The 12938-nt window shown below is 43.3% G+C and overlaps 1 protein-coding gene across 4 annotated transcripts in view; it reads right to left on the bottom strand.

Moving 5' to 3' along the window:
- MYO18A (myosin XVIIIA) overlaps window positions 1-12938 on the bottom strand; it is a 410894-nt gene that overhangs the window by 103927 nt on the left and 294029 nt on the right. For all 4 annotated transcript variants that reach the window (XM_073565477.1, XM_073565478.1, XM_073565479.1 and 1 more), the window contains one exon: window positions 7042-7170. In XM_073565477.1, the coding sequence (XP_073421578.1) occupies window positions 7042-7170 (129 nt within the window). The remainder of the gene's footprint in view (window positions 1-7041; window positions 7171-12938) is intronic.

The following is a 12938-nucleotide window of genomic DNA, read 5'->3' as shown; positions in this document are numbered from 1 at the left end:
GTTATGCTATTTAGTGCACCATACCCCAGGAACAGGCAGACAGTTTATTTGCACTGTACTCTATGAACAGGTCCTACATTTTACTGTACTGTACTCCTGGAACAGTAAAGAATAGTATAGTGCTCGACATCCTTGGTATAGGCAGTCTTACAGTCCATGGCACAGTACTTTAGGTACAGGCAGTCATACAGTACAGTGCACAGTACTATAGGAACAAGTGGCCATATAGTGTAGTGCACAGTACTATAGGAACAAGCGCCCATACAGTGTAGTGCACAGTACTATAGAAACAAGAGACCATATAGTGTAGTGCACAATACTATAGGAACAAGCGGCCATACAGTGTAGTGCACAGTACTATAGGAACAAGCGGCCATATAGAGTAGTGAACAGTACTATAGGAACAAGCGGCCATATTGAGTAGTGAACAGTACTATAGGAACAAGCGGCCATAAAGTGTAGTGCACAGTACTATAGGAACAAGCGGCCATACAGTGTAGTGCACAGTACTATAGGAACAAACGGCCATACAGTGTAGTCCACAGTACTATAGGAACAAGAGACCACATAGTGTAGTGCACAGTACTATAGGAACAAGCGGCCATACAGTGTAGTGCACAGTACTATAGGAACAAGCGGCCATACAGTGTAGTCCACAGTACTATAGGAACAAGCGGCCATATAGTGTAGTGCACAAAACTATAGGAACATGTGACCATACAGTATAGTGCACAGTACTACAGGAACAAGTGTTCATACAGTGTAGTGCACAGTACTATAGGAACAAGCGACCATACAGTGTAGTGCACAGTACTATAGGAACAAGCGCCCATACAGTGTAGTGCACAGTACTATAGGAACAAGTGGCCATATAGTGTAGTGCACAGTACTATAGGAACAAGCGGCCATACAGTGTAGTGCACAGTACTATAGGAACAAGCGGCCATACAGTGTAGTGCACAGTACTATAGAAACAAGAGACCATATAGTGTAGTGCACAATACTATAGGAACAAGCGGCCATACAGTGTAGTGCACAGTACTATAGAAACAAGAGACCATATAGTGTAGTGCACAATACTATAGGAACAAGCGGCCATACAGTGTAGTGCACAGTACTATAGGAACAAGCGGCCATATAGAGTAGTGAACAGTACTATAGGAACAAACGGCCATATTGAGTAGTGAACAGTACTATAGGAACAAGCGGCCATACAGTGTAGTGCACAGTACTATAGGAACAAGCGGCCATACAGTGTAGTGCACAGTACTATAGGAACAAACGGCCATACAGTGTAGTCCACAGTACTATAGGAACAAGAGACCACATAGTGTAGTGCACAGTACTATAGGAACAAGCGGCCATACAGTGTAGTGCACAGTACTATAGGAACAAGCGGCCATACAGTGTAGTCCACAGTACTATAGGAACAAGCGGCCATACAGTGTAGTCCACAGTACTACAGGAACAAGTGGCCATATAGAGTAGTGAACAGTACTATAGGAACAAGCGGCCATACAGTGTAGTGCACAATACTATAGGAACAAGCGGCCATATAGAGTAGTGAACAGTACTATAGGAACAAGCGGCCATATTGAGTAGTGAACAGTACTATAGGAACAAGCGGCCATACAGTGTAGTGCACAGTACTATAGGAACAAGCGGCCATACAGTGTAGTGCACAATACTATAGGAACAAGCGGCCATGTAGAGTAGTGAACAGTACTATAGGAACAAGCGGCCATATAGAGTAGTGAACAGTACTATAGGAACAAGCGGCCATACAGTGTAGTCCACAGTACTACAGGAACAAGTGGCCATATAGAGTAGTGAACAGTACTGTAGGAACAAGCGGCCATATAGAGTAGTGCACAGTACTATAGGAACAAGCGGCCATATAGAGTAGTGCACAGTACTATAGGAACAAGCGGCCATATAGAGTAGTGAACAGTACTATAGGAACAAGCGGCCATACAGTGTAGTGCACAGTACTATAGGAACAAGCGGCCATACAGTGTAGTGCACAATACTATAGGAACAAGCGGCCATATAGAGTAGTGAACAGTACTATAGGAACAAGCGGCCATATAGAGTAGTGAACAGTACTATAGGAACAAGCGGCCATACAGTGTAGTCCACAGTACTACAGGAACAAGTGGCCATATAGAGTAGTGAACAGTACTATAGGAACAAGCGGCCATATAGAGTAGTGAACAGTACTATAGGAACAAGCGGCCATACAGTGTAGTGCACAATACTATAGGAAGAAGCGGCCATATAGAGTAGTGCACAGTACTATAGGAACAAGCGGCCATATAGAGTAGTGCACAGTACTATAGGAACAAGCGGCCATATAGAGTAGTGCACAGTACTATAGGAACAAGCGGCCATATAGAGTAGTGAACAGTACTATAGGAACAAGCGGCCATATTGAGTAGTGAACAGTACTATAGGAACAAGCGGCCATACAGTGTAGTGCACAGTACTATAGGAACAAGCGGCCATACAGTGTAGTGCACAGTACTATAGGAACAAACGGCCATACAGTGTAGTCCACAGTACTATAGGAACAAGAGACCACATAGTGTAGTGCACAGTACTATAGGAACAAGCGGCCATACAGTGTAGTGCACAGTACTATAGGAACAAGCGGCCATACAGTGTAGTCCACAGTACTATAGGAACAAGCGGCCATACAGTGTAGTCCACAGTACTACAGGAACAAGTGGCCATATAGAGTAGTGAACAGTACTATAGGAACAAGCGGCCATACAGTGTAGTGCACAATACTATAGGAACAAGCGGCCATATAGAGTAGTGAACAGTACTATAGGAACAAGCGGCCATATAGAGTAGTGAACAGTACTATAGGAACAAGCGGCCATACAGTGTAGTGCACAGTACTATAGGAACAAGCGGCCATACAGTGTAGTGCACAATACTATAGGAACAAGCGGCCATATAGAGTAGTGAACAGTACTATAGGAACAAGCGGCCATATAGAGTAGTGAACAGTACTATAGGAACAAGCGGCCATACAGTGTAGTCCACAGTACTACAGGAACAAGTGGCCATATAGAGTAGTGAACAGTACTATAGGAACAAGCGGCCATATAGAGTAGTGAACAGTACTATAGGAACAAGCGGCCACACAGTGTAGTGCACAATACTATAGGAACAAGCGGCCATATAGAGTAGTGCACAGTACTATAGGAACAAGCGGCCATATAGAGTAGTGCACAGTACTATAGGAACAAGCGGCCATATAGAGTAGTGCACAGTACTATAGGAACAAGCGGCCATATAGAGTAGTTAACAGTACTATAGGAACAAGTGGCCATATAGAGTAGTGAACAGTACTATAGGAACAAGCGGCCATATAGAGTAGTGAACAGTACTATAGGAACAAGCGGCCATATAGAGTAGTGAACAGTACTATAGGAACAAGCGGCCATACAGTGTAGCGCACAGTACTATAGGAACAAGCGGCCATATAGAGTAGTGCACAGTACTATAGGAACAAGCGGCCATATAGAGTAGTGCACAGTACTATAGGAACAAGTGGCCATACAGTGTCTAAACCTTCAAAAGGAACCTGAAGACCTACCTCTTCCGACAAGCCTTCAACCTGCAGTAACCACCGATCCAGCAAACCGCTGCACGACCAGCTCTACAATCACCTACTGTATCCTCACCCATCCTTTGTAGATTGTGAGCCCTCGCGGGCAGGGTCCTCTCCTCCTGTACCAGTCGTGACTTGTATTTATTATGTATACCCCTCCTCACATGTAAAGCGCCATGGAATAAATGGCACTATAATAATAAATAATAATATAGTATAGTGCACAGTACTATAGGAACAAGTCGCCATATAGCATAGTGCGCTGTAGTCTAGTACCAGTGGCTATTACCTACTTCTAAACTTACAAAATACACTACAGTGCAGCAGTATTAACCACAGGTCATCATGAAAAAAAAAAAAATACGCTACCAACACCTGTACATTGCGACACACCTGGTTCCTGCAGACATAAGCCAATAAATTCGACTGATGCCTCTTCTTCTCATGCGGAGGAGATTTAAAGCACTTAAACGTTCAAGCTGTTCGCTCACCTCCGCACCTATTCCTAAAACTGCTCTCTACAAAAATATTCTTGTCGGCTTTGCCACACGAAACTCGGTGTCTCAAAGAAGCACTGATCGAGCACCTGATGTAAGACGGGAAGGGAATGAAAATCTATCAAAATTCATAACATTCCGGGATAGAAATTCCGATGGCCAGATGTACTCTCCGATATGAGAAAACTCCTCAAACACCACAAAATTAATTTAGGATAAGACTGTCCTCATTTGTGCAGCTGTGTAAATATGCCGACATCCAAACAGTAGTCTTTTCTATAACTGCATGGGAAACCTATTTAATGAATAACTGCACAAACCACAACAGCAAAGTAAGGATAGTGTTTGGCCAGAATGTAAGAATAATCTTTATTTATATAGAGTCAACATATCCTGCAACACTTTACAATTATGCCTCCTATTATTTACTTTGTATTTAATATGTGCAGTAATACACGAGGACCCTGCACATTTTCTCTGGCTACGTTTATAGGTAAAAGGCAAATAGTGTGCTAGAGATCTTCTACAGCAGGTTCCTCTGTACACACATCTGTACTATCCACATGACAGCTGGAATTTAGATGCTTGACAAATCCATTTCTGTTCAGTTATTTAGCAGTGGGTGTATACATGAGCCATTTGTACACCATATCTCATCTCACATAGGTGGCACTGGAGATGTCAAACCAAAAACTATAACACATTTGTAGCCTTTGAATCTATTGAGGAGTCTTGGCAAGGATTAAAGAGAACCTTAACTTTGTTGGCCTCATCTACTGGAATCACAAGAAGGATCGAGGAGTAGTCAGTGTGGGGAGGTAGGTGGAATAGAGCAGAGCTAACAGTAACTTGAGATATTACACACAGATTTGATCTCCATAATCTCTGCAACTGCTGTGTAGAGTACAAAAGTAGAGTTGTGCCTTATTACATGTCTAACAGGAGCAAGCCTGCTCTAAGGTTCTCTGGGGGGGCGTGTTCTTCTTTCACCTGCAGGATGCCTCCTGCTTATGATTGGGCAATGTCATATAGGGGAATAAGTACACGCCCCCAGAGAAAAATCTCTTGTGAATTTAGATTCTACACTTTACAAGCCAATATGTCCACAATGGAGATGAGAAAATAAAAACATTATCTATATAGATGGTAATCATCTATGCAGCCATTGTTCCAAGATGTGGCCAGTTTAACATGCTAAAAATAATCGCAGGCATGGTGACCGGTCCTCTTTAAAGGGAGTCTGTCGACCCAGACAGCATAACTAAGCACATAGCCTTGTAGGGAATATAGCTACTTAAAAAAAAAATTAATAACAAAACATTACTTTAGTGATATAATAACGGTCTGCATTTTGCAGAAACTGAAGTTTAATCAATCATGCTAATTAAGCAGTTCATTGCACCCTTGGTGGCCAAGAGGCTCAAGAGCACTGTTCCACTCTCTGGTTTTGCATGCCCCTGCCTTCCTCACCGGTGACTGACCGCACTGGTTTGCCTTTGGTGAGCATTGCATACAGAGAAAGCTGAGGCAAGTCAGTGCTGTTCATCACCAGTTAGGGAAGCAGAAGCATGCAAAACCTGAATGCTACTTAATGAATTTGACGCATCTTTCAATAGCCATGTGCAACCATCAGAAATGTCCCTCCAATCAGGGACTGGAGAACCAATTATACATTTATGCAACTTTTATGGTGTAAATTATGTTGCATTTGTCAAATTTGTTAGGCATGTTTGGCCACACCCTATCCCATTCAAGCTCTGCCCACTTTTCCAAATGTTGACGAAGCTGGCGTAAAATGCCAAAAAGTTGCAAATCTTTTGCACAACTTCAAAACGGCTCAAGAACTGTGTCATATCAAGCAGTTTTATGTATGACTGTTGGTGCAAAAATGCTTGATGAGTTGGGCCGTAGATACATGCATATAAAGTTAAAGAACACGTTCTTCTTGCCTTGTTAGATTCAACCACCCAAAAATAAGGAGATGTGATTGGGATGAACTTGATACTGGAAAAACTGTAGGAAAACCATGTAAAAAAAAATACTTCATAATAATCATTTTCTCAAAACATTCTGACCAGAAACTAGTTGAGGCCAACAACATTATAAAATTTACTTTGGGATTAAGCTGACCTAGGGGCAACAGGTGAATACTCCTATGCAGGTGGAGCCGTCACCCCTTTAGTTGACAAACGGTAATAGCCTGGAATCACTACAGACAATTCATCTTTGATTTAGCAAACTCCCTGGAAGATGAGGGTTAATAATTATAATTATTATTATTATTCTAAGGGCGCAAAGGTAAATTTGTGAATGAGGGTAATGTAATAATTTCATGTAGCTGAACAGTGAGAGATGTTACTGGTGGGCCCTCGGCATCTTAGTCCTGCCTTGTAAGTCACATCTAATTGGCATATCACTAGATGAACATCAAAGATTAATAAAGCTTTGCCCTCTGACCACCATCCAAAGCACAGAAGAAAACTTAACAGCTCAAAGATATAAAAAAAAAAAAAAAAAAAAAAAAAAAGGAGGAAGAAACCTTAATGATTTAGGTTTGAGACAAGACGACTTCTGGAGCAGAAGAGGCTAAACATCTATACAGACTGCCAAGTCTTCATCACTCTAGAAAGCCAACCCATACATGCGATAAGAAGCACACCGCCCTTACCGTATCACAAAGTGCTCGATCCCAGCTTCTTGAGAATGTCTCTGCAGAAACACAGCTGAGCCGAGAACAGGCACACAAAAAAGACCTGCCTGTCCCTCCCAGTCCATGAGACGTTTACAAGGAAACCCCCCCGTCTAACATCAGGCTGTAATCTTTTATAAAGGGTGAACAGTTTACCATTTTAGGTTACTGGAATAGCGATCACAAACTCTTCTTGGAGTTGCCAGCCTACGAGTCAAAACTTTTTTTTTTACCTTTCTCTTCTTGAACTGCTGACGAGCCAGGTAACCTCTGCATGCGGCCTGGAATAATATGAGATTCTTACGGGTCTGTTCATCCCTCTGCTCTTCAAGTTTCGTTAATGTGCCTGCACGGAAGAAAACCTGAGAAGACAAAAGAGATAGGGGGGAAAGTAGATTTAGTCCAGAGGTGCCTGCAAAGTGTCAGAGCCTGCAGACATTACTACTGGAAGGGAAATGTGTATACGTTCTGATAAATGTAGTGTGTACATGGGAGCAAGTTTACGCACAGTGCACCCAGGGTCACAGATGGCCAAAGAGATCTACACAAGGAGAAACAAACCCATGTTACAAGATAAGTGCTGAGTAATAGAAGACATTGCCAAGACAAAACAAATGGAAATGTTAATATTACGCTGTAAACCTTCACCTGCTGGCAGACGACGGGGCATTTATTCTGCAAAAGTAGGGTATGTTACAGGACACCCTTATGGGGTATGGGATTAAGACGTTCAAGGAAATTAATGAATATGCCGCATTGTCTGCATCCTAAACAAGTGCTGGTAGAGACTGGTGAAGAATAAACAGACACACTTTATTTATTATACCAGGCTGCACAAGAAGAAGCAGCAGGACCTCCGTATTATCAGCGAGAAGCCGCTGGGATTCCAGAGCTTTACCCTTTAAAGTCCAGGCAATATGCTTGGCACCACCATATCAAATATAGACCCCTATGGAGAGCAATCCTCCCGGGGCCCCAGACGACGAACGTGTTAAATCAGCGGGGCCTGGACCTCTCTAAGCCTTGCCTGTATTCCCCAGGATGATTTGCATGAGGAATTCTGCCTGTGGGAAGCAACTCCTGGTCTGCACATAATACAAGACACAGTATGCCCAGCTCTTTATTATCCGGAATCCAAGCCGTGCATTGTGAGGCTGTGAATGGCAGCCCAATCTGCAGCCCTCTCCAGTTACCGCTGGACATGACGCCGCTGACTGCAGCGCCGCTGATGAAGACACTTCACCGTTGTAGGAAAGGATCGCGCTGGTATTTAGGAAAAAGCCTAGGATGGTCTTTTTAACGCATGCCAAGAGACGGTGATGAAATAATCCTGTTCAGAGGGTTCTGCTTGTTGTATGAACCCTGAGCACAGACACAATACTGCTGACAAAGTGAGATATGGATGCAAAAATAGGTTAATGAAAAGAACCATATAAAATAAAAGGAAACCATGTGATATGAGGGTGGTGGAGCTGGGAAACAGTCATCATGTGTTGCTTTCCAGACAGATATTACAAGTAAATCACATGGTTTAAAAAGGAACACCCAATGATAAACCGAATTATACATTTATAATGTGACAGTTTTAGGAATATTGAGAAATCTCACAAGATAGTTGAATTCTACAAATATCATAATTAACATATATATGGGTGTGTAATATTATATATATCTACATACACACACGCACATTATATATATATTGTGTGTGTATATATATATATATATATATATATATATATATATATATATATACACATATACATATACACACACACACACACACACACACACAGTACAGACCAAATGTTTGGACACACCTTCTTATTCAAAAAGTTTTCTCTATTTTCATGACTATGAAAATTGTAGATTCAGTCTGAAGGCATGAAAACTATGAATTAACACATGTGGAATTATATAATTAACAAAAAGTGTGAAACAACTGAAAATATGTCTTATATTCTAGGTTCTTCAAAGTAGCCACCTTTTTCTTTGATTACTGCTTTGCACACTCTTGGCATTCTCTTGATGAGCTTCAAGAGGTAGTCACCGGAAATGGTCTTCCAACAGTCTTGAAGGAGTTCCCAGAGATGCTTTGCACTTGTTGGCCCTTTTGCCTTCACTCTGCGGTCCAGCTTACCCCAAACCATCTCGATTGGGTTCAGGTCTGGTGACTGTGGAGGCCAGGTCATCTGGCATAGCACCCCATCACTCTCTTTCTTGGTCAAATAGCCCTTACACAGCCTGGAGGTGTGTTTGGGGTCATTCTCCTGTTGAAAAATAAATGACGGTCTAACTAAACGCAAACCGGATGGAATAGCATGCCACTGCAAGATGCTGTGGTAGCCATGCTGGTTCAGGTTCAGTATGCCTTCAATTTTGAATAAATCCCCAACAGTGTCACCAGCAAAGCACCCCCACACCATCACACCTCCTCCTCCATGCTTCACGGTGGGAACCAGGCATGTAGAGTCCATCCGTTCACCTTTTCTGCGTCGCACAAAGACACGGTGGTTGGAACCCAAGATCTCAAATTTGGACTCCTCAGACCAAAGCACAGATTTCCACTGGTCTAATGTCCATTCCCTGTGTTCTTTAGCCAAAACAAGTCTCTTCTGCTTGCTGCCTCTCCTTAGCAGTGGTTTCCTAGCAGCTATTTTACCATGAAGGCCTGCTGCACAAAGTCTCCTCTTAACAGTTGTTGTAGAGATGTGTCTGCTGCTAGAACTCTGTGTGGCAATGACCTGGACTCTAATCTGAGCTGCTGTTAACCTGCGATTTCTGAGGCTAGTGACTCGGATGAACTTATCCTCCACAGCAGAGGTGACTCTTGGTCTTCCTTTCCTGGGGCGGTCCTCATGTGAGCCAGTTTCTTTGTAGCGCTTGATGGTTTTTGCCACTGCACTTGGGGACACTTTCAAAGTTGTCCCAATTTTTCGGACTGACTGACCTTCATTTCTTAAAGTAATGATGGCCACTCGTTTTTCTTTACTTCGCTGCTTTTTTCTTGCCATAATACAAATTCTAACAGTCTATTCAGTAGGACTATCAGCTGTGTATCCATCAGACTTCTGCACAACACAACTGATGGTCCCAACACCTTTTATAAGGCAAGAAATCCCACTTATTAAACCTGACAGGTCACACTGGTGAAGTGAAAACCATTTCCGGTGACTACCTCTTGAAGCTCATCAAGAGAATGCCAAGAGTGTGCAAAGCAGTAATCAAACCAAAAGGTGACTACTTTGAAGAACCTAGAATATAAGACATATTTTCAGTTGTTTCACACTTTTTTGTTAATTATATAATTCCACGTGTTAATTAATAGTTTTGATGCCTTCAGAGTGAATCTACAATTTTCAGTCATGAAAACAAAAACAAAAAAAACTCTTTGAATGAGGTGTGTCCAAAATTTTGGGCTGTACTGTATATGTATATCCATTTTTTTTCACTATTTATTGGAGTGCTGCCTTCTTTTTTTCTTTTATATTACTTCTACAAATGGATCTTTTTTGGAGGGCCCTGCACCCTAAATTTCCTTTTTACGGTGCTGTTCCATTTTTTCTTCTATGACACACATATCCACATCTAATGTTTATATACCTACTAGCTGAAGACCCCGGCGCTGCCCGGGCATAGTAACTAACTACGGTTAGTTATAACAAATTATGATGAAAATATAATATAATATGTGTGTGTGAGAGAGTGTAGAGCCCCGCCCACTCCGCATAGCCACATTCACTATAATATCCCACATCATCCCATCAGCCAGAGCCACTGGAATACTACTACCCCTAATATCCCACATCATCCCGTCAGCCAGAGCCACTGGAATACTACTACCCCTAATATCCCACATCATCCCGTCAGCCAGAGCCACCGGACTACTACCCCTAATATCCCACATCATCCCATCTGCCAGAGCCACTGGAATACTACTACCCCTAATATCCCACATCATCCCGTCAGCCAGGGCCACCGGCCTACTACCACTAATATCCCACATCGTCCTGCCAGCCAGAGCCACCGGACTACTACCCCTAATATCCCACATCATCCCATCAGCCAGAGCCACTGGACTACTACCACTAATATCCCATATCATCCCGTCAGCCAGAACCACCAGACTACTCCCACTAATATCCCACATCATCCCGTCAGCCAGAGCTAACGGACTACTACCACTAATATCCCACATCATCCCGTCAGCCAGCGCCACCGGACTACTCCCACTAATATCCCACATCATCCCGTCAGCCAGAGCCACCGGACTACTACCACTAATATCCCACATCATCCCATCAGCCAGAGCCACCGGACTACTACCCCTAATATCCCACATCATCCCATCAGCCAGAGCCACCGGACTACTACCCCTAATATCCCACATCTTCCCATCAGCCTGGGGTCAGAACCGGAGCGCTGAGTGGAATGGTCCTAACTTCCATATCGGGGATCCCTTTCAGAGAGGCCTGGTGTCAGAACCAGAGCGCTGAGTGGATTTGTCCTGACTTCCATACCAATGATCCCTTTAATAGAAGCCTAGGGTGAGAATCAGAGCGCTGAGGGATTTACCCTAACTTCCATACCGGAGATCCCTTTAAGAGAGGCCTGGGGTCAGTGCCAAAGCGCAGAGTGGATTTGCCCTCACTTCCATACCGTGGATCCCTTTAAGAGGGGCCATGGGTCAGAAACAGCGCGCTGAGTGGATTTGCTCTCGCTTCCATACCGGGGATCCCTTTAAGAGAGACTGGGATCACAACCAGAGCGCTGAGTGGATTTGCCGTGACTTGCATAGCAGTGATCCCTTTAATAGAACCCTGGGGTCAGAATCAGAGCGTTGAGGGATTTGCCTTAACTTCCATACAGGAGACCCCTTTACGAGAGCCTGGAGTCAGAACCAAAGCGCTGGATGAATTCGCCCCGACTTCCATACCGGAGATCCTTTTAAGAAAGGCCTGGGGTTAGTACCAAAGTGCAGAGTGGATTTGCCCTAACTTCCATACTGGGGATCCCTTTAAGAGACCCTGGGGTCAGAACCACAGAGCTGAGTGGAACGGTCCTAACTTCCATACCAGGGATCCCTTTAAGAGAGGCCTGGGGTCAAAACCAAAGCCCTGGATGGATTTGCTCTGACTTCCATACCAATGATCCCTTTAAGACGGAAGATGTGCCTAAGGGATGGAGGATGTGTGATGAGGATATGGGCAGGGAGGGGGTGATTCATTTCTGTCATGTTCCAAAGACATACTGATAGGAAATTTAGATTGTGAGCCCCATTGGGGACAGTGACGATAATGTGTGCAAACTGTAAAGAGCTGCGGAATATGTTAGCGCTATATAAAAATAAAGATTATTATTAATATGTGCTCTCTGCTCCTTTCAGGGGGGCAGACAATGGCTGGGAGCTTATGTTCCCGGGGATGCTAGATTTCTCCCACCCTGTCAGTGTCTGCTGAGGTGTTGTCAAGTGGGAAAACTTGCTCATAGCAACCAATCATAGCTCAGCTACTTTTAACCATCTCTGGTGAAATGAGAGATGCTTAGTGATTGGTTGCAAGGAAAACTGTTGCTCATAGCAACCAATCACAGCTCAGCTTCTTTTGAACAGCTCTGGTGAAATGAAAGATGCTTCGTGATTGGTTGGTGATACACACACACACACATACATACATTCACTTTTATATATAGAGATTGCACATGTATATCTCTATATAATTACTACATTTGAGTAACAACAAGGCGCTTACTATCATAAGTTATGTTTGGATCACAGGCCTATATTTTTTGGGCTAACATAACTCAAAATATGCTAAAATTAACTTTAATAAGAGGGGTTCCATATTATATATAAATGTTAAACATTTTAATTCTTTCTTTCAGCAGAGGGAGAAGGGGTATGAAAGATGGCTGCCGGACACATTATTGACAGAAGATATCATGGAGGTGGTTGTCCTCAGTGATGTTAACCCAGAAGCAGCGCCAGCACATATAGTGAGGAGAGTGTTCATAGGGCGTGGCAAGGGCCGGGTTTACGAGCAGTCAGATGGGTGGGACTGGCTACTCACATATCCCTACCCAGGGGCGTAGTATGGCGGATATCAGGAAGTCCAGCGGTATCATTATTGCA

This window comes from Dendrobates tinctorius, unplaced genomic scaffold, assembly GCF_039654945.1.
Source record: "Dendrobates tinctorius isolate UK_male_01 unplaced genomic scaffold, ASM3965494v1 ptg000016l, whole genome shotgun sequence".
Taxonomy (NCBI): domain Eukaryota; kingdom Metazoa; phylum Chordata; class Amphibia; order Anura; family Dendrobatidae; genus Dendrobates; species Dendrobates tinctorius.
Note: the sequence above shows the minus strand (reverse complement) of the source record. Positions and strands in the feature narration are given on the sequence as shown.